Source organism: Chlamydotis macqueenii, chromosome 15 (genome assembly GCF_036417535.1).
Source record: "Chlamydotis macqueenii isolate bChlMac1 chromosome 15, bChlMac1.mat, whole genome shotgun sequence".
In the NCBI taxonomy this organism is placed as follows: Eukaryota; Metazoa; Chordata; class Aves; order Otidiformes; family Otididae; genus Chlamydotis; species Chlamydotis macqueenii.
The window spans coordinates 6035511-6061749 of NC_141570.1; the positions used below are offsets into that span (position 1 = coordinate 6035511).

The window sequence follows — 26239 nt, forward strand, 5'->3', positions numbered from 1 at the left end:
GACAGCGCTGGCCCGGGCCGTGGCTAGCCCAGCTGGGCCAGCACTGCAGCGGGTGGGTGGCCACTGTTCTGGGCTCCCCATCCAGCCACCCTGCTCTTCCCGGTTCTGCGGGGAAAGGGAGCGGAGGTGGCTGCGGGTGACGGCCGAGAGCCGCAGGCCGGACAGACGCTGTGCCTGTGGCCGGCCTCCCTCCTTCCCTAGCCAGGACCAGGCCTCTGGGCGGCCACGCTTCCTCCTCCCTCACACCTCCCCTGTGCGGCTGCCCCTTGAGGAAACCTCATTTTTGTGTGGGCGGGTGGGTGTGAAGGAAATGTCCTTTGTCCCCACAGCGCGTGGGATCCCGTGTCGCGACAGGGCCGTGCCGGGGGTGCCGCTGCCCCGGCCCCTGCGGAGAAGCAGCCGGCCCCCCACGCCGCGCAGCCCACGCAGGACGACCGGTCACGTCCAGAACACACACACGCATCCCCCCTTTTTCCTGCCGTTCCTCCCCCTCCCGCTCCGCCAAGCTCGGCCCCGGAGCGAGGCGGAGGGGAGGCCCTTAGGGGCCGCCACCGCCCGCCCCTCGCCCGCCCCTTTCCCCGCCTCCGCCCCGCCGGGGCCGGCAGCCACACGCCGGGAGCCTCCGGCCGGGCTGGGCTGGGCAAGGCGAGGGGCTGCTCTGCTGCCCCGCCGAGCCGCCTTCCCCCGGCCCGGTCGAGGCCATGGCGGCCATCCAGAACCTGCAGCTGTGGTGCAAGCAGCAGTGTGAGGGCTACCGCGATGTCAGCATCACCAACATGACCACCTCCTTCCGCGACGGCCTCGCCTTCTGCGCCATCCTCCACCGACACCGGCCCGACCTCATGTGAGTACCCTCGCCGGGCGTCGAGGCCAACGCTTGGGCTGCCAGCTCGGCTGGACCGAGGGCCTTCACTGGGGCTGTGGTCAGCCTGCTGTCAGGCTGCGGACCGCCATGGACCCTCGCGTTCTTCGCAGACACAGCCCGAGAGAAATCCCAGCTCTTCTTTGGGAGATGCTGTGGGCTGGTGACTGCCGTCAGGAGGTCTGCTAGCACCCACACTGAAAATCTCCAAGCGAAGAGCTTCGCTCTTGCTACCTACGTGCTTTTGTCCCCCCTACATTTTTCTTTTTTCAACTTTCTTCCCTGTGTGGCTGAACTACAAATGCTTTAAATGCGTCCTTTCCATTTTAAAACGAGTTTAGGCACCGATTTTTGGGGAAGCGTTTCCTTCTTTGCTGTTCATGTTTGCTCAGGCTGGGTTTTCCTCGCTCAGCCCAACAGCAGCTCGGCGACTCACAAGTCGGGAGGCGAGGGCTATTTAAACAAAATACAATAGAAGGGCAGGGCCCGACAGCCACTGGATTCCTGCACATCACTCGTTTTTCCCATCTAGAACTCTGTCTGTGGAGGCAAAGTGCTTTCTACCCCTTGCTGGTGCCATTGCTGGTGCCCTGTGGGTTTTGACCTGTCCCTGCCCGGATGTTAACATCTGGGAAGGTGAATTGCCGAAGGGAGACTTAGATCCTTCTTCCTAGTTGTTTTGGTTTTGTTTTACTTCTGGACTCTTTGGACTTTGAGGTGGCGGAGTTGAAAGGGGAGGTCAAGGCAAGAGAGCAGTACAAAGATTGCTATGTCTCTCCCAGTCAGATGCATCCAGCTGGTGGAGGACCAGGTTGGGTTTTCTGTACTGCAATTTTCCTCCTTTTCCTTGAATACTGCCTTTTTCCTCGATCTCCCAGGACAGCCTGCTGCTTGGGTTTGTGTGCAGAGATCTCTTACAGGTGTCTCGCTTCTGGTGAAAGCCCAAGGAGAAGATCTTCTCTTGCTGTCTCTCCTCTGTTGTTTTGAAATGTTGAAGAGACAGGAGCAGGCTTGGGCAGCAGGAGGTTAGCGCAGGAGATTCAGGCACACCTTCTCTGTTGTCACCAGTGCTTGGGCAGTCACCGTGGTGTTGCTGTGAATGGCTTCCTGACATGCTGTTGTGTCCGCATGACTCCAGATACTTCCTTTCCTTCCTTTCTTTGATTCACACTTCCAAAGATACGGAATAGCAGGGCAAAAAGAGCAACGTGACCAGGAGATGCTCATAGAGGGACCGTGGCCGCTTCCTGGCTGACTCTGCAGCTGGCCCATCTGGAGCATGGGTGTAAACAGGAGCTCAGTGTCTTGAGAGCAAAGTCCGTCTGGAAGGAAATTATACTTTCAAGTGGCTGGTGGCCAGGGCTACCGGGAATCATGTATCAGATCCTGGGACTGAATACTTGTGCAAATTCTCCATGAATCTGTAAAAGCTTCTCTGAGTGTTGGCAGTGCAGGGGCCATCAGAAGAGAGGTGCAGCTGGGTGCACCTTTGGCTGTGACTCCTGCTTCCCGGTGGCTTGAAATGGTTTATCCTGAGCTCCTCCCCTTGCTGCTAGCAAAGGTCCTAGTTGAAGATTAAAAGCATCGTACTGAAAATAAAACTAGAAAAGGATAATCAGTGTTTGGAGTGCTCGGTGTGTTTGCAGCAACTCTGCTATATAAATCACTTGCAGAACATGATTCAGTCACGGCATCAGAGTTTTGCAACAGTGTATTTTCCGTCTTGGTTTACACAAACGGCATTCTTGGGCTGAGGAGTGCAGGGGATTTTTCGTTGCAGGGGCCGGACAAATTCCCAGGAAAACTTGAAGCAATTACAAAACATGGTCATAATCACAGGCTTCTCTGGGGTACATAAGTTGGAGGACAGGCTGGTATGGGTCTCTCTCCCATTCCTGTCTTCTTGCTGGAAAACATATGGAAAATATGATAACTTCTCTCAAACTTAGTTGATGTTGGTTTGTATGTTATCAGTGAGCAGAACAGGCTGTGTAAAATTAGAAATGCATTTCCCACTTGCTTCCCACTCACCCAAGGAATGGAGATGCATGCTGAATTACCATGGAAATTCATTTCTCTCTTGTCCCAGCTGAAGGGTGCTTCATAGCCAGGGCCAGCCAGGCACACACGCTGCATCAGGCAGGTCCCAGCCCATTTTCTGGGATGACTGCGGAGCCCTGAGGCTCCTCTCATCAGAGGGACGTGAAGCCTCGTGGCAGCAAGGTGGGAGGCTGAGGTCTGCAGCTGCTGTGTGTGATGGTGATGGCTGTGCAAGCTGCGGCCACAGTTGTAGTGGCCTTGGTGTGATAAGTGAGTTAGAAGAACCAGGGGAGCTGCGCACACTCGCTTGGATATTAATGCCAGATGTCGAGGAAAGGTTTTGATTAAGTGCCTTCTCTTTGTCCAGGATCTTGCTCTTTCCCAGACTGTGAGAAGCTGTTTAGCTCGGTGTTCTGGGAATTGACGAATTGTTTGGTTGTGAAATCCCCCTTGGCAGCTGAGCAGCAGGCGCCCGCTCCTCCAGCGGTGTTTCCTGGGCCACTGTCAGCTCACGGGGCAGAGCGAGGCCGAGAGTTGCCGCTATGGACAGGGAAGGCCCTGGTTGCTCGCAGTCTCCCTCTCCTTTGCAAAAGGCTGGGGTGAAGCAGAGCTGCTGCCCGCTTGACCTCTGCGGGGTTGTGGTTTGTGTGACCCCACACCTCGTAGGCGAGGGGAGGATGGTTCTGGGATCAGGGAGTCTCGTCTGCTGTCGGTCAACCCCAGCAGCACACTGTAGCTCCCCAGTGAGACCAGAGTAGTGTGGAGCAGGGGTTGCTGAGAGGAGGATGAGCGCCTGGACAACATGTTCCACCTGAGATCCCAGCCCTGTCCCCTCTGCCCAGGTTGTCTGCACCTCCAGAAGGAGCACAGCTGAGAGGTCCTGTTCCCAGCAGCGCACGCTGGATTTGAACTCTCTGTTCAAGGACAGTGAGCAGGCAAAAGATCCTTCACTCTTTTTCAGTGATCCTTTTGACTGCACATTATCTTATTGTCTCTAGAGAAAATAGTACAGTGGTGGTGAGAGCATCCCCCGTTTTGGGACCGTCATGGCTGTAGGACTTTTTTAATTCAATCTACTCTGAGGTAAAGTTTCCAGCCATGTTAGTGCTTCCAGCAGCAGAGATTCCTCCTAGGGAAGCACATCTGCTTGCAAAGTACTGTGGCGTGCTTTGTGAGCACTGGGTTGTGCAGCTGGAGCAGTGGGTGGTCACGGAGATTTGTGGGCATGAGAAATACTCATCCACTTTTTGCTAAGAGAAAGGTTGTTTTTTTTTTGGGAGCTAAACACTTCTATTCCTCTGCTAGTGAACTCCACTCTGATTTTTTTCCAACACTGGAGGCCCTCTCTTGGGTCGGATTTATATTTCTCACCTCTTCCAATTAATTCAGGTGCCTGTGTTTTCTCAGTGGAGAACTCCTACTTCTCCATTTGTATTAGCTGTGCTTTTTTAGGATTATATTGGTCCAGAGAGCTTTGATATTCCAAGATAGGAGATGCACCAGCAAGATCAATTTCCAAAAGAAATATTATATGTAAACTGTTTACCTGACTAGCCAGGGAAGGAGTGATGCTGGGAGGGCAGGAGGCTCTTGAAATGATTAAGTAACCTGGTTGTTTGCACTCTCCTTTGGGGAACACAGGAGGATTTCAGACACTCACCGGCAGAGATTCAGATATTTAGGTCTCTGTTCCACGCCACACGGTGTGAAGCTGCGCACACGCTGTTATAACAAACACCGTTCAGCAGCATGCGAGCAAAAGGCACTGACCGCCGATAAATAGATAACTCTGGTATGTTGTGTTGCGTGTTAGTATGACCGAGGAAGCTGGAGCTCCCCTTTGCTCTTGCAGGTGTTTTCCTGTGTTCAGGATGTCCCTGCTGCAGAGACTTCAGGAGCAGAACTGGGAGTGAGTCTGCAATCACCTCCTTCAGCTGGCTCTTAAAAAAGCTTATTTTCTTGCCTGACACAAAACAGGATGATTGTAGCTATTGTTTCACTGAAACTTTTTTTGCTTATGATTATTTTTGTTGCTCTTTTTAATCCATTGTCTCAGGGAAGGGAAATCTCAGGGCAGGAGCACTGCTTGAGGAAAAACCTTTGCAAGTCCCTTGATTTTGCGCAGGAAATAGTATATGATTTAGAAGTGGGATGTGCCTTGTCTTTACATACTTCCTGGGGGAGTCTGATCTTTGGGTCTTATCTGTCATTCGTGTTCTCCTTATCCCACGTAGCAATACCAGCTGTGGGAAGCAGGGAGGAGGCATAGGCTGTGGCATGACGGGTACACTGTTTGAAGACGCCTCTCTTATTTATGATGTAATGCTCCACTTTCTGTGTTAAGTAGATAAAGGACCTGGCTTGCTCCTTGCTGTTACAAGTCATGGAAAAAGTTCCCCTGCTGCGATACAGATCATGTGTTTGTCTCATGAATAAGTCGCTGCAAGCCGGCTTTGCCCTGGCCTTCACGGTTATCCTGGCTCCTTTCAGGGGTGAGAGGCTGACTAACAAGGGTAGGTCCACGTCGGCTGTAAAGGTGCTACGTACAAAAATGCAAAGTTGGTGCTGTAGCCTTTTCTATTCATGAGTGAGAATTTCCTCTGATATCAGGCTTTTGCTTAGCTCTGTGCCAGCAGATACAAGGATTGTAAAGTGAAACTGGGTTATCAGAAAGGAACTGACCCTTCCTGCTTGCCTGGGCAGAAAGAAGCGGTCCTGGAGAACAGGACTGCCAGTCAATTTTCAGTTCTGTATTCCCAGTTTAGCAAGTGACAGTCTATTTAAAGCAAAGCTGATGGTGAATGTTTCCTAAGTGAGGGACATGCTCTGCTATGGGTGAGAAGGCACGCTGTGTTGCAGCTCCACTTCCAACAGCACAAACTCGCTCTCCTCCGTGCTTTCTTGCCTGCCCTGCCAGATTCTAGTTTCTGAGTTCCCAGCACAGTGCAGGGAGAGGTGGCATCTGGCTTGGACCAGAGACGGGGAGAGCAAATCTGGGGAGAGGGGAAGAGGGAGGTGATGTCCAGGGACAGCAGAAAGGAAGAAGGATTGTTGACTTTGGCTTGTAACTGCAAACAGTAATTGTCTCTTTCCTTTTCAGTTATTGGTTATGATTACAAATCAAGGGTGACAGCCCTAGGGAAAGGAGAATAATATTTTTACAGGCAACTTTGGTGTTATCAGCTGCAGTACTGTGTTGTGGGCAGAGGTATTTCCCAGGCAGATATCTGGTGCTGGTTTTGTGGAACTTTGCCGGAGGAGAAGAGAGGATTTGAAACCAGAATTTGTGTGCTGCTGAAACCAGCAGCTGCTGAGATCGGAGAATACGGAGTGCGTTGGAGGAGCGTGCGATACATGCTGCGTCTGAGGGATCCGCACCTCCTTGGAGCTGAGGTCTCTATGGAGACAGCTTGCAAGACAGGAGGAAAGCATGGATGTGGCTGTTTGGACAGTACTTCCAGGGAGAGAGTGTTGCAAATCTGTCTGGCAGACATCAGTGTATCTTTTTGAGGTGGGAGAGGAACAAGGCTTTTTTTGGGGAATAAAAGCCACCCCGTAAGTTAGAAGTTGCTCTTAGCTGTCTCAGCAAAACCTGTGAATCTGCATGGGCTGTTTTGGCATCAGCATGTCCTGTCCGCGGGAGGCTGCAGGAGTCAGCCCTGCAAGGGTAGATGTGCCAAAAATGTGTTGTGCTGCCTGTGGGCAGATGGCTGTGCCTGCTGGGTGTCCTGCATGTCTCTGTCCCGGAGGTACAGCACTTCTTTGCCTGTCTCAGACGGGATCTGCCATGCTGCTCCCTCCGGAGCATCTCTGAGAAGGCAGGGCAGGAGGAGGTGCTCTGTTCCCCAAACCAGTGAGGCTCAGAGAGGTTTGAGAAGCTGGAAGTGAAGCGGCTTGCTCTACATCACCAACCTGAGATTTTTCTCTTCTTTCTACGTTTCAGAAACTTCAACTCCCTCAGAAAAGAAAACGTGTACGAGAACAACAAGTTGGTAAGTGACTTTTAATGCTTTACTTTTGGTCTAGTTTATGACCTGGTGCTTTGCTTATGTGGTTTAGCAACAGAAACCCTGCAGAAACGGTGTGCTGAGTGTGCCATAATCAAATGCTTTACCTTATTCTGCATATGTCCAGCCTTGTGATTTGAACAGCAATGTTCAGGCTGGCTGACTGCTTGAAAACACCCTCAGACTGCTCACACTTCTTCGCTGGCTGCATAGTAATGCTTGTGTCCTGTGGCGGCAGAAACCTGAGCACAGGAGCAGGAGCTGGGAGGGAGCCGATGTGAAAGGGGAAACGTGGGGATTCTCTCCTCAGTTCTGCTCATTCCCAGTGCAGGGAATGAAGGCTGCTGGAAGGTGGAGATGTCCTAAAACCTCATTCTGCCTGGACACTTCTCTCCAGGATGGGATTAAAGTTTCTCTTGTTCTCTCCATGAAGAAAGTAGAAGTTGGACAGGCCAGCCCTCTCCTGCACTGGATTAAACCATGAGCTTAGTGCTCCAAGGAAGGATTTTTTTTCCTCCCTCTCTTCCTCACAAAGAGAGGCAACAGATTAAAATGCTTTTTTCCACTTGGCATCACTCCACACAGCTTCGTGGCTGCTTGGCAGGAGCTCGGGATGTGAACAAACCACAGCAGCTTACTCTTGTCTGGACTGGAGGAGTGACATCCTCTGACGCAGCGAGCCATCTGAGGTGGTCCTTGCCTCCGGCAGAGCTAAACTTTCCTCCCCATGCTCTTTAGCTTCTGCTCCCCTTCGGCCCCGGCTGTGTTCGCCATGCCTGTGACAGACCCTCCTCTCCCCAGGCTAGGACTGCAGTATGTGAGCAGTTATTCACACTCTCTGGAGCTCAGCCCTGCATGTTCCTCTCCTCTAGGTGAGATTCAGACTGGGTGTTTTTGCCCTTGAGGTCTGGTATTTGCCAGGCATCAGGGCCTCTTCGCCGTGGACAGTCATCCTGGGCAGAGTGCTGTGAAGCCCTGAGTGTTGCTCCTTCCCCAGCCAGGCTGATGCTGTCTGCTCTGCTGGCGGCTTTGCTTGTCTCTGGAAAATGAGCTGCACGAGCCGCCTCCACTGCTTTTATTAATGAAAAGCTTCTTTGTGCCTCTCATAAAAAGAGTTGCTCCCGTTCTTTGTTACAGCCTGTTTTCCCTCCCCCGACCTCGCTGCATTTCTTAGGGGTTTTTTTTTTAATGTCCTTTATGTTGCTCTCTCTTATTCCACCTGCTGTGGAATGACTTGTCTGCGTTGCCCTTTCACTGCTGGTATCTGAGTGCCTTGGATCTGCCCTAGGTGGGGCTGACCCCTCCGTATCCCTGAGGGCTCCTGAGCTGGTCACCCACCATGGATTGCTCTCCATCCCAGCTCCTACGCTTTCTTCCTCCAACTGCCCTTGGGATTTGGGTGGGTCTGATTTCTTCCAGCGCTGTTCCTCTGCTATTGTTCAGATCCTCCTTGATGCCTCACTATTCAGTAACTCTTTTTCAGGGGCTGTATTATTCAACTAAAACCATCTTGTTTAGGCTGCAATTTGCCATATAAGGTCTTCTGCCGAAGAAGAATGTGTCACTTCTCAAGTGCCAATAAAAACAACCCCAAACCCTAGAAAAATTTCAGCTGGTGACAATTTTTTTGCTAAAGATTTCAACGATATATCAAGATGAGAAAGGTTTGTAGAGACTTTGGATCCAGTTCTTTCAGTACTAAGGGATGGTGGCATGGTGTCACAGATACAGCGGTGGCCTGTGTCGGAGGAAAGCTGTGCCTGGCCGGCTCAGGTGGCCTTGAGTGCATTGCTTTGCCTCCTCTATGCAAAATGGGAGCAGTGGCACTTACCTCCTTTGTAAAGCACTTGTAGCTGCGCTGATGAAAGATGTTATGTAGAAATAACATGTTGCTTCTTTAAAGGCCAGCCTGGGCAAGCAGGTGTAGGAAAAGGGCAACTGGACCATGTTGGGTGGTGATCTTGTTGGACCGCCAGGCAAGAGCCCTTCCCAGGACCATGAGGATGCTGTAGGCACAGGGGACACGACACCCTGATCCTGCTCTCTGTTGCTCACCTGGCTCTGGCCAAACCAGTTGTGTGCATAGAGCACCCTGCTCTTTGTGGTCCAGGCAGCCCCTCGCTCCTGTTCTATGCCCGTTGCACTGGTCTCGCCCGTGGCACTGTGTGGCAGGAGGTGATATGGCCTGCGTTCCTGCTAGCCTGCGCACCGGGAGTGTCCAGCAAGAAAACTCCACTGGTCAGACCAGTTGTGCCGCCAGTGCAGTGGGGAATGCTCCAAAGAACATATTAACTACCAGGTTATGAGACAGGCGGGTGCCGGGCTGGGCTGGCAGCTGGGATGAGGAGGCTGAAGGTAGCTGGCTGAAAGCGTGCTTAATGTCAGCTCAGTTACATTTTTACTGGGATACCCAATGGAAAAAAATGGTAATTATGTTGCTAAAAAATAATGGCTGTTTGTTTCTTCTAGGCAGGAATAGCTGGCTCACAACACTGTTGTGTGTCCGTGCCAGAGGTCAGATGCGGAGGATTTTAACACGTTCCAGTCTCTTTAACCCTTTCACTGTGGGGTTCAGCAGTAGTCTTCCTTGTGCCTCCTCTCCTGCAAGTGCTGTTTTCCTTTGCTGTGTTGGCATTTCAAAGGGGATGCTCCAAAGAGGGAAGGAATTTTTCCTGTAAGCCAGGAAGGAAGAGGGCTGGAGAAAGTCCCTAGTAAAAGCCCTACACCGAGTTGAGCAAGGGCAAAGTTACTTTACGGATGTTGCCTTTTTTTTTGTCCTCTAGTAAAGTCTCTTCTTCAGAGGCAAAAGAAAATAGCTTTTCCCTCTTTCACCTGACTTTGATCCTGCAGTTTCAAAGCAGAGGGGACCACAAAGAAGAATATTTGCCCCAAATACATGTTAGGCAGCATGGAAATGGTTAAGCTGGAAGGGAGCTAGGTATCAGGAATTCTACATTATTCCTTTCTTCCCCCTCTCAAGTCTGGGAAGAGAGCTCCATCCTGCAGGCCAAGAATTCCAGTTTTCAGATGGGGAAGAGCAGGCAGTAGGCTCCTGCCTACTTAACATTAACATTTGCACAGCACTCGGAGATAGAAAGCTGCCTGCAAACACCTACCAGCGCCCCGTTAACTGGGGAGAGCTCCAGGTTGGCCTGGAATCGAGTCTGCCAGCCTGGACTGGCACATCCCCTTCTGCCAGGCCTCGTGCTCCGCAGCTGTGCATATCCAGATAGAGGCAGGCTCGAGGAATAGCAGAGGAAGCCCAGGTGAGTTCCCGTGCAGTGAGCTATGGCCAGCTTGCCAGGCCAGATTTTTGGCTCCCTGCCTGGATTTCTCAACGTGGTGGCTGGAAGCCATGACTCCGCTGGTTCCTGTAGCAGCCGTACAATGTAGGAGTTAAACTGGTGCAGCTGTTCCCCAGTAGAGTTATTATTTGAGTGAAGCTGTTTGCAGTGAAGTTTCTGACTTCTGATGAGGAGCAACTCTGCTGCTTGGGCTGGACAAGACCCCTTTTTTTTTTTTGTTTTCCTTCCTTCTCTAGGCATTTCGAGTGGCGGAGGAGGAGCTGGGGATCCCAGCCTTGCTGGATGCAGAGGATATGGTTGCTCTGAGGGTACCAGACAGGCTAAGCATCCTCACCTATGTTTCCCAGTATTATAACTACTTCCATGGACGATCTCCTAGTAAGTACCATATTCCCTGGAGGAGTGGGAAGGGTTGGGGCTTACTTTTGTGCTTTTCCTTGTCTCCTAACAAGCTTGGAAAAGTAAAATAGACTGCACAGAGGCCTTTTGGCACCAGAAATACTTTAATGGAGGATCTGAACTCTTTATACCCTGGCCTACAGCAGCACTAGTGCTTTTGGAAGGGTGCAGGGCCACGCCTTGTCTTTAAAACTAGTGCCTTAAAATTTAATATACCATCTACACTTTCTTATGGTTCAGCCAGATGGGAGCTGTGAAGGTTCCCCTTCGTGGTCCTCACCTCAGCTTTCCTTTCTTGAGCATCTCCATCCCTGCTCCAGTCCTTGCCACACCAGAGGGCTGGTGAAAACACGGAGTCTAACCAGGCTGAGCTTGTCTGTGAGGCTGTGCCAATGTCAGAGCATCCATGGTAAGGCTTGTACAGCCCAGCAGTACTGATATAAGGAAGCAGAAGAAAATGACCCCTTTAACTGGCATAATTGTGATGGCAATTCTTTCAAACATAAAACAGACCACAGAGCTGCCAAGGCGTTATATCCACATACTGAAGAGTTTATCTGGGCTCACAGGAGCATTATCGTAGGCTTGGTTTATATTTGGCTTTAAGCTCACACAAAATGAAATAATACGATAAACCAATTTCACAGGTTCCTCCAGAGGAAACTTTGGAAAGTGGGACATGAATGACTTAACTGGTTAAGGTGAATCTAGATCAAGAAGGCAGATATGTATTGAAAATGTCCTACATCTTGGAAAGAAAGAATAATTCACTCTGAGAGCTGCCTTTAATATCTAAACTCTTCCCCCTTCTCCACCTCTTTACACACTTAAGCTTTCTCTCTCCCTCCGTAATCTCTTCCCTCCCCTCTCTTCATTTTTTATTTCTTGTTTTAAAACTATGCTGATTGAACTCAATCAAATTCCATTGTTTGGGCCATCTGGTGGGAATCTGGGTCAGTTTGGGGTCTTTACCTCCTCCCCATCAGCATCTTGCCTACCACGTCATCAAACACAGCACATTTTTATACTCTCTAGTGTCCCACAAAACGTTCTGGCTGCATTCCTGTTGCTGGGGTGAATGTGCGTGTCTGAAAATGAGCTACCAGTCAGGAATGTGCCCTCTGACACCAAGCAGACTCCCAACACCATAGTCGTGCCCTTCGAGTGGGCTCCAGCAGGACCGTGAAATAAGCAGGACGCAGAATGCCAGAGAGGGCGAGCGGCTGATATTTTATTGAGGTCAGGCTTTTACGGAAGAGTAGAGCTGAAGCCACCCATCTTTGTGCTGGGCTTTGAGAACTCAATAAGTAGCACAAGTGGGAAGAGACGGGGCAGCCCAAGTCTAAACCGTTTGCTGGGTTGGCTGTCACCAGTCCACTGGTCACTGCGGTGAAAGAGCCCTGGGTGTTTGTTTGGATAGCTAGCTTTCTTGAGAGAAGACTGCTGGGAACTGGGCTTCCTCTCTGCTCCCTACACCCTGCCCAGACTCCCTCTGTATTTACTGAGCAGGGTGTAATCTCTTTTCAGACGGGTGGTCATTTAACTGGTTGCTCTTCAAGTGAAGCTGTGGCTCAAATATCCCACAAGGAACACTGAGACATCTCATTCAGAATAGGAAATGGCGCAAAAATAACATCCCTGTGAGACAGATGAGGGGTCTTGTCTGTAAAAATTGTGCATGAAGCCTTATTTCCCAGGGAAGTCTCCCTGCAGTTCTCAGGGCAGGGAGAATCGTTCCTTGCTTGATCAAAGTGTGTTTGGGATTCTCTTTTCTCCCTTTGTTGTGAATTTAGAGGGTTTCTCTTTCATCTGGAAAGAAGAGGATTGGGCTTTTGCAGGGTTCTTGAGGCAAATCCTGTTGGTTTCTGCATCAGCACCACCATGGCACCTCCAAGTCTCTGTTTCTGTGAAATTACCCATTTTTAGTGGCCATTTCTGCATTCAACAAGCCTGTTTAGTCCGTGAGAGTCTCAGCTGGGATATGTGGTGGACGCCCACAGCAGTGAAGGTTCAGGGTGTGTAGGAGGTCTGGAGCTTGAATGAAACAAAACCTCTGTGCTTCAGTTCCTTGGCTGCAATACCTAGCAGCAGTGCCTGTTTCAGTGGTGATCAGTTCCAGCCAAACTGTAGACCAGGTACAAACCCAAGGACTTGTTGACACCATTGATAGATGATGTTTTATATTTTTCCATTTTTTTCATCCCCCTCATGTTATCCATCAGGCACCTCTGGATCTTCTTATATTGTAAATTACTCCTAAGCCCATGAGTTTTCCTTTTGTTACCTTATAATCTTTCTTCCTTTCTTTCCTCTAGTTGGAGGCATGGCTGGAATCAAGCGTCCTTCCTCCGAACCTCAGGAGCAGCCTCTTGGGAAGAAAGCTGTTTCAGAGCCTCCTAAGCCAGTGCCTGCAAAACTTCCTCCTGCCCACCCACCAGCCAGAGCTAAACCAAAAGAAACCTCCCTGGTAAGAAATGGTTTTGGGGTATTCTTTATACCTTAAATCTGTTCAGCAAGCTAGGGAGTATTATGCTAGTTCAAGGTTCCTAGTGGTAAGGACTCAGTCTCTAAAGTTTCTCCTCCTTATCAAGGATTTGATCGAGAGGTCTGGTTGCTGGACAGATTCAGCTAATTCAAATCATACGGCTTTGCACTTCAGTTTCTCACAGGCAGACAAAACACCCTGGTCCTCTGGCTTTGTGGAAACAAGTTCCCCTTACTCTGTCTTCGCGAGGGCTGTTCTGCTTCATATGAAAAAGGGGTTAGTGGGAGCAAGAGTTTGCTGGATATCACTTTTCTGTCCTAACCAACTGACTGTGCATGTTGAATGTTTGCCCTCCTGGGAGATTCGTAGCTGTACGCAGGGCCACAGTGCTGCGTGCTCACCCACTGCTTCTCCCCACAGAAAGGGGTCCTGGCAGAGAGTGGGAACATCCCCAGCAGCAGCTGTGGGATCTGCGGGAACCATGTGCACCTGGTCCAGCGCTACTTGGTCGATGGGAAGCTCTATCACAGGAACTGCTTCAGGTACAGCTCTTCAAAGTGGGGGCACAGGCCTGTGGGGCACAGAGAAGGCAGCCTGGTTCTTTTGGGACTGAAGGGAGAGTGGTGTGAGGCACTGAGGGTGCTGGAGGACACTTTTGTCAGAGTGGAGGCAGCTTGGGCCTGCTCTTGACCTGAGCATAGGGGGAATGCTTTGCACAGGTCTATTTTCATCTACACCTTTCCTACTTCAGGCCATGCTGCTGTCAGCAGCTCTGGTTTTGGTACCTGAGGAATGTGCACGCAGGGTCTGCTCACTGCCAATGTGGTACCGTCACCCACGCTGTGCTGGCAGTGGAATTGTGCCTGCACTGTCAGCTGTGTGTTGATGGCCTTCCAGTGCTCTGGAGGATGTTTTCTGAGACTTTCTTATCCACAGGTGCAGGCAGTGTTGGAACGTGCTTCTTCCTGGAAGCTACAAAGCAGGGCCTGAGCCCGGTACGTTCGTCTGTACCAGCCACCAGCAGCCAGACAATGTCCAGATCTCTGGTCTCCGCAGCACCGGGAGCAAAACTGAGAGCACCCCAGCCCCTACTGCCACCAAGGCATTCCAGAAAGCAGCAGAACCCAAGAAACCAGAGCAGATATTGAAGAAACCTGGCCAGGAAGGCCTTGCTAATTCAACCAAGCCATCTGTTTCATCTTCTGGAAGCTCTGGCTTCAAAAGTGTAAATACTCCATGGTCCTCTTCAGCTGTAAATAAATCAGGTGACTGCAAAAGTACTCCATTGGGAAATAAAACAGATCACCGTGAAGGTACCCCCTCAGGGCCTCTTTGGACAACCTCCACAACAAAAACACAGCAAGCAAGAGAAAATTTTTTTAAGTCATTAGAGTCCTCCAGCAATAAAACCTCTGATGCTAAAAAACAAGTCCCTTCTTCTTATGGACCTGGTAAAACTGCCTCTGCCAGAACCACTGCTGAGATCAGTCCAGTGAATACTGAGAAGGATCAGGCACGTAACCATATTATACAGGCTCTGGCTGGATCAAATACCTCTCCAAACAGGCCAGGAGGACTCAGTTCCACTGGCTTCTCACCATCCAGCACGTAAGTACTGTTTCTCTTTCCCTTTTTACTCCCAAGATGATCCTTGGGATAACTTGGAGAAGTTCTCGCATCTTTCTTCCTTTTTCCCTGACTGCTTTTGTGGCCAGGATTTAAAAACATGTAGAGTTCCAAGTCTTTGGAACAGAGGCCAATAAAAAGGTCTGTCCTTTCAAAAAGACTCACTAGGTTGTTCTTTTTTGCAGTGGCAAGTTTTCTTCTACCAGTTCTCAATGGCAGAATCCAGCTCCAAAAGCACAGTCCAGCAAAACAGGGTACACAGCACTAAAACAAGAGAAGATCACAGACCCTCTGCCCAAAAGCCAAACTACCAGCAAACCTGTTGACTCTGTGCACAAGCAGGAGGTGAAAAGCATCAAAGGTGAGGATGCCTGATTCACGTACAGCTCTGCCTGGACACAGCATGTCAGCTTTGTGCCTTTCTCTTGGACCAGTACAGTGAATGTGTCAGTGACTCCTATACCTTCTGTCTGTACACCACATAAGGGTTTTCTGAGTTCTGGGACTCAAGACACCTCCATTTGTCGCTGCGCAATTGCTCCCTCTAGCATGGCAAGTTTTTCTTCTCTGAGGATCTCCAGGTATTTGGAGTCATCAAATGACTAGCTGTCATCAAATGTTGGGATCATGGTGGATTTCAGAGGGTTAGGTAGACTTTCCCAGGTGGGAGACCTTGCCAGAACTTCAGGATGATTTCATGATTGCAGTTGTGGCTCACCCAGCCACCACCAAGCTTCCACCGTGGTGACTGAGCAGTGGGCTTAGGGATGATGTTCTGGGGGTACCCAGTGTTCCAGCCACTTCCATGTGGCCTGTCTATTTTTGGGCCAGAAGCCGTAAGTGTCCACAGTTTGTTGTGAGCTTGTGGGTGTTTTGTCTCCCTTGCTTCCTGCCACATCTTTGGGTCTCTGAAATCTGAGCTGTTTGTGTTATATTGCTGTTGAACATGCCTGTTCATCTACTCTACGGCTGTGTTTCTATAGCGGCATAGGGTTTAAAGTATTTGAGCTGAAAGGGGCAAAATGCCACCAGTTTATTTACTACCTATTGTATGTGAATCTGTCAATGTTAAACTTGTTGAACTGGTGCTGGTTTGCTGCAATAACATCATAGTATCTATGTGCATCTATCTCCTAAGATCCTCCTGAGACACAAATCTGGCTTGTTTCTTTTTATTTGATCTGATATTATCTTGCTGTATCCCTTCCTTTAGGAAGCATGACTGTTGGTGAAGACAAGTCTGAGAGCCCAGCAGAGTGGAGATCTCGGTTGAAGCCTGTAGCCAACAAGTGAGTCTCTTGGAGCTGATGGGTCTCCATGACGAATGAATGGGGATGTCCATGTCTGCAGCTGTGTTTGTTGCTGCAAGACTGCATGCACATAGGAGGGAAGGCCTTGTGCATTTAATGCTTCTATTTTCAACAATTTTATGGAAGAGGCCAAGGCTTTCATTTCTGGGGAGAGAAAGCCTATTTCAAATTGCTGGAGTCTGATTAGAAAAGTGTGACCATCCCAGATGGAGATCCAGCCCAGGATGTCCAGAACACTTCTGTGGACCATTCTCGAAGAGGGATGGTTCCCTACTTTTGTCTTTCTTCTTTGCAGAGACCAAGATCGATCTAAGAAACCTACTGACAACTTCCAGGTGGGAACAGGGACCCCAGCACACAAGGAGACAAAGCCAAGTCCAATAGTTGTTCCAACAGCAAAGCAGGATTCTGGTATGAAGGATATAAGCTTTGTCTTCATTTTGTGTCAGGTAGGAGACAGGCATTTCTGCTGCAAGGCACATGTAAGGAACATGTTGGAGGAGATTGTGCCCTGCTTTCAGGGATTTTTTGTCTCCGCACCTGCTTTGGCCCTGTGGTGCCTTTATTTGGAGAGCCATCCATCCACAAGGAGAGGGACTCGGTCTTCACAGAGTGCCCTTCTTCTGCAAGACAGCTAGCAAGATTTCACTTACTCTCTCTTGCATAAATGAGTAATGTTGAGAAATCTTGATGATTCTTCTCAACTGTTTATTCTTCTCATCCACCCTTCTCTCATACTCTGGCCTTGTAATTGGTGGTTTCTTCCTGTTTCCTTTGGGCTTGTGCCCCTCACTGTCATCAAGAAAGGAGGACTAGAACTGAAGGTGGCTAGTGGCGAGTGCCAGAGATGCTGGACAATAAATGGATTTTTATGAGATGAGGGTTGAAATTTCTTACCCAAAACCTGTCTGTGCTTCTTAATCCAGCTTCATCTGGTGGATTTGTGAAGAAGTTGATCCCCAGCTCAGATCTTATCAAGAGCTGTCAGAATTCAAAGCAAGACTGGGAAAACCCTAAGGACTCTGCCAAGAAGGAGGAAGAAGGCAACCAGCTGAAGAAAAGCACTATCACATGTAAGGTCTTTTCTGCCTGCTTAAAGGCACTCTCTCCTCTGCACTGTCAGGGAACAGCCTGAGTGGTCAGTATAGGAGATATGTCCCCAAGTTTTCTGTGGCTAAGCCTGTGGCTATTGTCGTGGGGGAAAAATCTGTGTCATTAATTTTCATTAGTCAGCTTGGCCTAAGCAGGAACCAGCCAGGCCAAAGAATTCAGTGGGAAAGGAAGAAATTAAAATAGGGATCTGTCAGGGTCACTGCCCTGTCATTCTTTAGACTCAAAGCTATGAAGAGGACCATCTCCTCATTCAGGCAACTGGGATCTAGTTGATGTCTCTGTTATGCTCCAGTTGAGTGGCTTTGGGAAATGGAAGGAATGCAGAGAACTGTCAGCCAGAGACTCCAGCTGGCAGGACCCACCGTAGCAGCAGCCAAGACTGCTGCTTCTTGGACTTTCAAAGATGTCCTGACCAGTTCTGACCAGTTTGTCCCTACTGTTAATTCTTACTCCTATATGTTCAACCACATCTTTACTGTGTACTTCTCCTCATTTTCCCAGCTGTCCTTGCTCCTACTTATCCCACCACAACGCAAATGAAATTTCCTGGAACTAACCTGATGTTTGCTGCTGTCCTGTTTGCTTGGCTTGTTTTGTCTCCCTTTTCCTTACCCCATCTGGCTCTATCTTATCTGTTTGGACTAGAAGGCCCTCACAGCAGGACTCAGCCTGGACTCTGATGTTTGTCTTGGAGCAAGCAGGATGGGTCCTGATGGCTTGGTGGCCTCATGCTTTAGTATTTGTTAGCTGGTTCCAGCATTGTCCTTAGCCTGCACGTCTGACAGCTACAAAGCATTCAAACTCCAATTGCGTTGTCTATTTTTAATGTTTTGCATGCCTCCACTGCCATCGTTTTCCCAAAACTTCCCATCTCCTTTTTCCTCAGCCACAGCTATGAGGTTCAGCATTACATCTTTCCCAGGAAACAAACTGTTAAGATAAGGGAGGCTGTTTTTTTATCCATCTTTCTAAAGCTTAATGATTGCTGTTGGAGGGGAGTGCCTGCCGTGGGCACCTTTCCCAGCAGTCTCTCCCCATTTTTCATGTGTGCAAGTCTGCCATCTGAAAGGCTCTTCTATTGCTGCTGTCACTCAGCAGCCTGTGGATTAAGGACATACTTGTTGCTACTCTGTATAAGTCTCTACCTCACGCTCAGAGAGATGCTGTAAACAGTCAGCTACCATTCCTGCTCTTAATCATCTGTGTGTTGTGTGGGGCTGTGGATGGTGTGTATTTCTATAGATCATTAATTTTCTTCAGCGTACATAGCGTTTTCTGTTGAGAAAGGAGGCTACAGGGTTTTCTTGCCAAGTGTCCTACTTCCAGTTTGCAGGCAAGCAGCCAACCTGTGTCTGTCAAGACAGAACTTCAGGATATCAGAGGATATCAGATCCTGAGCTGCTCAGGAGTGTGTCATTTTAGTAGCTGTTCCCTTCCAGTGACCTTGGTCTTCCCATCATCAGTGGTGCAGCTTTCTGCCTTGGTTGGAGATGATGTGGAGATCAGTGAGAAGGAGCCTGGAGATGCAGGGCTGAGCTGGGAGAGGGAGATGTTGCTCAGGCAGCAGCAGCTGGCTGCCTGTGGCAGTCCAGGTCCCTCTTGGAGGAACCTTTAAGAGAAGTGCAAGTCGCAAGCAGCATACAGGGCAGCAAACCAGCAGCGTCCAGAGGGAGTAGCCTGAGGGAGGCCAAGAGTGCAGGGACAAGACAGCTGATTGCCACATCCAGCATCTCCTCTTGCACTCTTCCTAGAAAATGCAATAGAGCAAGGACTGGGCAATTGGAGAGCTGTCCTTAAGCTCTTCCTTGAATCAGCACCAATTGCCAGAGACTCTCAGGAGGCTCTCCTAGTCTGTCTGTCCTGTCTTTCTCCTTCTGTGTGCTGAGCCTGCACTGCTGCTGCCTTTTTTACAGCCCTGCTCTTTTGATACTACAGTTTTCCTTCCTGTCACATCATCCACGTACGCCTCTGTTCCCTCTCTGTGGTAATTATCCAGCCCAGCCCCTTGGGTATCTGAATACCTCACACTCTTCTGTAGTTATCCTTGCAGCACAGTTGGGCAGAGGAAGCTGAGGCACAGTGGAACAAACACACATTGCTTAAGGATTGATTTTAATAGGTGTCCAGGGCCTAAATAATGCTGTGGAGTGGGGCCTAAGGGACTTCTCACCTAGGAAGTGTTTTGTGGAAGGAGTTGAACCTTAGTTTCCTGAGGCCTGTGCTAAGGTCCCCTGTACCACCTCTGTTCCATCAGTATTTACTGATACTTCTTTGTACAAGAGCACTTAGAGGGCCATTTTTAAGTATAATCCTGCATGTCAATGCACATGTATCATCAGTGCCCTCTGTTCAGTGGCAGGGACCTGCCGTCCCACAGCACAAAAATATTTAAAGTGTGTTGCAGTGGTTTTTGGTTTTTTTTCTCCCTTCTAGTTAAACCCTCTGTTCCGAAAAGCATCCAGAGCCCTGAAGCAGTGTCCCCAACCAAGGTATGACTGGAAACTAGGTGTACGGGGAACAGGCTGGGGTTGTTGGGTATCCTGCTGGAGTGCTTGCCTTGATATTTCTCAGTTTGTCTTATTGGGGGGGTTTATTTGAGTTCCCAGGGGAAGGGTGAGAGGCTCTGGGGCACAGACAAGATGGAGAGATTGCGGGTTTGCTCCCATGCAGGGGGACAATAGAGGCTGGAATAAGATAGAGCCAAACAAAATTCTGGTAGACATTGTGTCGCCCAATAAAGGAGGGGGAATGTCTGTGGATTGACAAGTGTGGGTAGATGTCATCATTCGCACCGCTGTAACATTGCAGTGGCCACCACTCTGTTATGAGCAGGCAGCTCTGCATCTCTGCTGACTTGGCCCTTCCAGTACGTGGCTCTGCAGTTGGGCTTCTTATGTGATTTCCCGTCCGTGTTAGGGTGGTGACCTCAGCAGGCAGTCTGAGTGCACTGAGCTGTATTTGGTCCTACATTTATTTTCCTAGCTGCACCCAGACTATATTCCTGAGGAGGAAATCCAGGAGAAGGTGCGTGACATCGAGAAGCAGCTGGATGAGCTGGAATTGAAAGGAGTGGATCTGGAGAAGCAGCTGCGTCGCTGCGAGGGAGGTAAAGGAGACCGGCGGGTCAGCTTTGTTATGGTGGGGAGGTGTGAGGCTCATGTCCTACCCCTGAGCATTCCTGGCTCCATTTCTAGGAGCTCATGCTACATGTAAGACACCAGGTTGCGAACGGTAGCTGGTATAGCAAGGTGAATGTTGAACACTCTCTGACTGTTTCCTAATCTATTGTTTGAGCAAGGTCTTGTGTTTATTTGGCTGAAGATCAGGGAGTTTTGGAAATGGAAGGCTGCTATTGATCTTGCGTTTGGATCCTAAGCCAGACTGGCCATCATGGCTGGCTCCAACTTCACAGTCCATTCAGAATGGCAGAGTTGTGCCGGCTACATGGAAGATGAGCTGGGTGCCCTGTGGCAGAGAATCCGTGAGCAGCTTCCTTGAACCTGCAGAGAGTGATCTGCGTCCTTTCCCTTGTACCCAGAAGAACGAAAGATGAGCTGTTTTCCCTTGAGGTTGCTTGTGGCTCATATAAGTTACCCTAGGCTCTTTCTCAAATGGTTCTGTGTTTAAGCTAGGGAGACTGAACTGATGCAGCTTCTGATGGAGTCTTGCCCTTTGTCTTCTTTCCAGATGACTCTGAGGATGCCCTCATGGTGGATTGGTTCAAACTGATCCATGAGAAACAGCTGCTGCTCAGACAGGAATCAGAGCTGATGTACAAGTAAGTGTAACCAGAAATTCGCATCTCCTTGGCATCTTCACCTGTGAGCAGTAAGCAGAGAGGGATAGGGAATGTGGCAGCCTAAAAAATAATGTGCCAATGGGTAGGATGAGGAAGGGCTTGAGGACATCTCTGGGAGATCTGCCAGCATCTTGAGGTATTAGCTGGTGGGCCTCTGAGCACTGATGAGCACCCAGGGTCTGTGGTGAGTTTGTGGGGAAGTAAACCTTACAAATGTGATGGTGGAAAATTTCCCTCGACCCACGTACCCAGGTGGTCAGCAATGCAGAGAGGAGGCTTTAGGACAGTATGAGAAGGGGCCAGCCCTGGGGCATTGTTCTAGTTTCAGCAGGAATGGAGTTAATTTTCCTCTCAGGAGCCGAAGTGTTTTGCATTTCGGATGTGAAGAATGTTAATAAATACACTGATGTTATGAGTGGTTGCTAATGAGACCAAGGACACTGTCTGGCTTCTCAGGTCTTGCTAGTGTGCAGGTGCAGGAAGCTTGGAGGGATACAGACAGAATAATTGACCCAAACTCACCAAAGAGAGTATTCCATGCCATAAATGTCATGCTTAGTATGGCTGCTGAGGGAGGGGGGGGGACATCGACCTCTCATGCTCTCCCTCTCGCTCCTTTGCTTGCTGCTTGGTTTCGTTTCTGTGATCGCTGCTCAGCATGTGCTGTATTGGTCATTGGGACATCAGGTGATGAGAAATCATGCATTGTTGACTTTGTATATTTTAGTATCCTCATATTTTGTTATTATTGTAATTTTCCTTTGCTATTCTAGTAAACTGTCTTCATCCCAAACCAGGAGTTTTCCTTTCTTCCCAATTCTCTCCCCCATCCTGCTGGGAAGAGGGAGGGTGAATAAGAAACAGTGTGGTGACCAGGGCCAAACCACAACAGGCATGGAAGGGCAGTAATTCATCACTTCTGTGGTTCCTTCCAGGATGAAACAGCAGAAGCTGGAGGAGCAGCAGTGGAACATTGAGACAGAGCTGCGACACCTCATGAGCAAGCCAGGTAAGGACCGGTTGCGCCGAGAATCCTGCTGGCCCCTGGCCGTGTGGAGCCCTCCACTCTGCTTTGCCAGCCCTGGGATTCCTTTAGATCTGAGTAACAACTGCCAGGGATTGCAGTTTCACTGCGGGATGTCTCCCAACTGTGCTGTCGAGCTGTCAGGTGTAGACTCTGTAACATCCAACCCACCTGTGCTTTTTGAGGCGTTGTAAGATATGCCCCTGAGCATGAGAATAATAAAATTTGGGCCTGTGAGAGGGACTTGCTGGAGCAGGGTGGAGACAGGAGCCACAGCAGGGAGGTACTCACCTGTAGCTTTGAGATGGTCTTCCCTTGTCTTGTGCAGAGGAACTGAAGACACCCAGGGAGAAGGAGCGAGAGAAAGAGCTGCTGGAGTCGTACCTGAACACAGTCAATGATCGGAATAGTATCGTGGAGTGCCTGGATGAGGACAGACTCAGGTGAGGGCCCTCAGGTGGTGGGAGATGAGCTAGTATCAGAGATGATTGCCGTTGTACTTCTTCCACTTCCCAAGCTGTAGGGGTGCATGAATCGCTGTAATCCAGCCTTCTGCTCCGTGAGAGCTGGGTGGTGATGTTTCACCAACCATCTTGTCCTAAATGCCACTGCCATTGCTTCTTTGGCAGCTGTTAGAAACTGAGATCAGGACTGCAGCCATGTTAGCTAATGCTACTCTGAGGACAAGGGCTGTGAAAAGGTAGAAGGTGAGGGAAGAGAGGGTGAGGCTGGAGATGAGGAGGATGGAGGCAGTACGGGAGCTGCAGGGGGACTCTGGGAACGTGAAGCCAGGAATGTGTGTGTTTGCTGCAGCAAATGAAAGAGCAATTGTAGCCAAGAATTGGATTCCCCCCAAGTTCAAAGGAAGATTGCTGTGTCAAGCAGCTGGATTTGTGCCTCCTGTTGCTGAGAGCAGCCTCTTTCTTGACCTCAGGGCACCAACTCCGGCCCAAGGATTCTAGTAATGCGCAGGCTTTTGGCTCTGGCCTTGCCCAGGGCCAAGGAGATAGCAGCCTGTTTCTCCCTCATTGCGCTGAGCACCTCTGCAGCACCCCAGGCTACTGGTGTCTCAATTTTTATTCATCTCCTCGGGTGTGGTGTTGTCTCTCAGCTCGGACAACTCAGATGATTCATAGGCCAGCTGGGGGAAAGGCCTCTCTGCTGCAGTGCTGGACTGGAAATCCCCACACAGGCCTTTGCTTTCAAGGGAACCAGATGCAAATTGCTAATGTCTAGGACTCTTCTAACTGTTGTTTTTTTTTTTCCTGCACCCTTTTTGAGGTGTTCTATGGAGGGCGGTCATTTCTGACTAGGGGAAAAACAGTAGTCTTTACATGTATTTTGGTGTCTACCACCTTGTTATTCAACACAGCAAAGTTTTCTGATGCCATGCTGGTCCGTTACAGAGAGCAAGAGGAGGACCAGATGTTGGCAGACATGATCCAGAGGCTGGGTAAGGACTCTTTCTACTCTTACGGAGCAGCACTGGGTGGCACTGGGGCTGTGGGTCTCAACCTGCTCGGTGTCTGCTCCTTCTCCTGCAGATGGATCTCTCGAGACCCAGGAGCCAGAGAAGAAGAAGAACAAGTTCCGCTTGTCCAACATATGGAAGCAGAAAAATAAGAGTAAAGCTCAGGAGTGATGTTCCTTTGCCCAGCGGCCCAGAGAGGACCATCAAAAGGATGTTCCTTCCTCACTGCTGCTTTCCTGGAGACGTGTAGGACTGTGATGAGGCTTCTCTGCTCCCTGACATGGAGACTGCAGGTTTGCGGACCAAAGGGACAGTGTGAATGCCCTCTGGCCATGGTATGGGGCCCAGGGACGCCTTTCCCAGGAGATGGACTTTTAAGACTTTTTGATTCTTTGGATCTTGTTTAGAGGTGACTTCAGCCTTGTTGGCAGCTCAGGAGGGCAGAGCTCAGTTTGCCCATTGACTGCGTGGGTCAATACAGTCCTGAATGCAGAAGCATGACATTGCAGGTCACCCCACGGCGCCCCACTCACATCAGCCAGGGCTGCACCAAGGACACTGCGCTGGTCTGCAAAAGGGCCATTCCTCCGTCCCTGCTGTGGCTCTTTGGCCAGGATCAGAGACACAGAGAGGGAGGTGCTGTGGGGCATGAGAGACTGAGGGTGTCCCCCTTATTACACCAGTGGAAACTGGAGCTGCAGGCCCCACAGCTGGTTGGAGGCAGAGAGCAGAACCACCTGTGTATCTATGGGGTGGGATGTCTTACACCCAGAGCGGTTTCAGCAATAGTACTCTAGACCTCCTTTTGGGAGGTGCTGTAGGCTGTTTTCTCAAAGCCGTGAGGCATTGCTCAGTACTTCGTTCCCTCTGTGGGGGAGATTTGTAGCTTCCTTCTTTCTCTGACGGCACAGTGAAGCAGGATTTTAATTGTCTGTGGCCCATGCTGTTGAAAAGTCTTTTAACAACCTGGTGCTAACTGGAAGCAGAAGGGAATTAACGAGTTTGCCTCACCCATGAGTCTTCTGCATGGGACCAATATTTCAATTCCTGAGGCTCCGTCCCTGGACAGCCAGCGCCCTCAAGGGGTGCTGCGGTTCAGCTTAGAGAGACCAGGAGAGTATGAGGAGGTCCTGGGCTGTTGGACGTGAGTCTTTCTGCTCTTCCCTCAGCCCAGTGACTGCAGCCAGACACCTGCCTTGTATGGCAGCATCCTCTCTTCCCCGTCAACTTGGGGAGCAGGGATGGAGACAGACAGGGAAAGATCAGATTAATTCATGATGCCTCGAGCTCTGGTATGTGTGGACCTCCCTCCTCCCTCCAAACCAGGTACTTTGGGGTTTCTCCGGGTCCTATTCTCCAGCAGGGCCTGGGATTTTGCAGGGAGGAGGTTTGCTGCCCGCTGTGCCCGGTGGCAAAGCAGAGGCGATGCGTCCCTTACCCACGAGGTGGCAGTGGGACTCTCTGTCCCAGGCAGCCCGCCCTGGGCACCGCAGGGGTGTGCTGGGTGAGGTACCCAGTGCCCGAGGGCGTCCCTGGTGCCCACAGTGTGTACATGAGGTGGGACACCCTGCACCTGCGTATGCTTTTGTCCAATAAAGAGTTCCTGGAGCAAATGCCAGAGTCCCAGCGCGAGTTTGGATGTGGGTTACGGGGTGTGGGCTGCCCTGGTCGCTGTGAGCAGTGACAGTTCCTCGCTGGAGCTGTGAATGGCAGCAGCAGCTTTGTGTACCTGCGATGGAGAGGCTTCCCTGCCCAGAACTTGCAGACCAGCTGCAGGTCCTGGAAGAGCAGCACCAACAAGGAGTTTTGCAGTGATTTCATTTATGTGTCAAACTCCTCTCAGCTCTCAGGTAAGTGCGTTTTCCCCCTTGCTGCTTTAGCATCACACATGTCCCCAAGCCGCCTGGGATTCCAGCCTAGACAGCAGTCTGGGAGAGAAGATGAGAGCCTATTCTGCCATAGTTGTGCTGTGGCGTTGGTGACCCAAATGGCTGAACCACGGTTTCATCGGGTAAAACGCTGGTGGAAGTGCTGTCACCGCGCTCTTTGCTCTATGCTCGCTCATGGTCGCCCAGAGAGGAAGACAAGCTGGTTTTGGGGCACATACTGACCACAGGGGCTGGTGTGCTGTGCTTCACCGTCCCAGACTGCGTGTCAGGAAGCTCTTTCGTTCCTGGGGCTGTCTGTAAAGATGAGGGGAGGGAGGAGGGCCTCTCTCCCAGACCTAGGCGTTAGCAGCAAACCCTCAGAATTAAACCTGCCTGTGTGGGCTGCCAGCTGGGAGGGGGGGGAGCTGAAACCACCTCTGCTGAAGGAGTGAAGTGCCCTTCCTAATGAGTGGGTCCCCCTCCTGCAGCTATGCTGTTATTGCTGGGCTTTCATCTTTTCAGGCTCAAACTCTCCACCCTCAAGAAGTTTAGTCTGTATGGATTTGGGGGTGGCAGAATTGTCCAAACTTATCCAATCCTTCCGTCTCCAGGGGACATGGGGCAGTTTAACCTTCACCCAACTTGAAGGCAGGCAGGAGATTAGTCTACACAGGAACATGATCACAAGGTGCTTAAACTACAGCACCTGGGGCCCTGCAGTGGCAATGAGTGCATGGTTTGACCTGCTGTAGGTTTGCTTTTGTGAGAGGCCAACTGCTGCCAGAAGGCAGGCACTCATAACGCCTGCAAGCTACGTGCTTACCTGCCTCCTAAAGAGGTTTTGAAGGGAAAACTGCTGCTTCTCCCCTCTGGAGTCTGTTGGAGATGGCTACCATGTTCTAGGGGATGTGAGGCTCACCTGGGAATGCT

General features: G+C 50.3%; 1 protein-coding gene across 2 annotated transcripts; it reads left to right on the forward strand.

Moving 5' to 3' along the window:
- The first annotated feature begins 607 nt into the window (after positions 1-607).
- Positions 608-25054, forward strand: MICALL2 (MICAL like 2). 2 transcript variants are annotated; one of them, XM_086760143.1, is made up of 17 exons: positions 608-844; positions 6846-6894; positions 10451-10592; positions 12929-13080; positions 13519-13640; positions 14035-14706; positions 14910-15085; positions 15938-16013; positions 16330-16445; positions 16961-17107; positions 19581-19636; positions 20130-20253; positions 20835-20925; positions 21882-21955; positions 22299-22413; positions 23377-23423; positions 23515-25054. In XM_086760143.1, exons 1-17 carry the CDS (start codon positions 702-704, stop codon positions 23610-23612), a joined length of 2400 nt encoding a protein of 799 aa, XP_086616269.1. In that variant the 5' UTR covers positions 608-701; the 3' UTR covers positions 23613-25054. The 2 variants fall into 2 exon arrangements, with proteins under 2 accessions (XP_086616269.1, XP_086616270.1); XM_086760144.1 differs by lacking the exon at positions 22299-22413.
- Positions 25055-26239: the final 1185 nt, after the last annotated feature.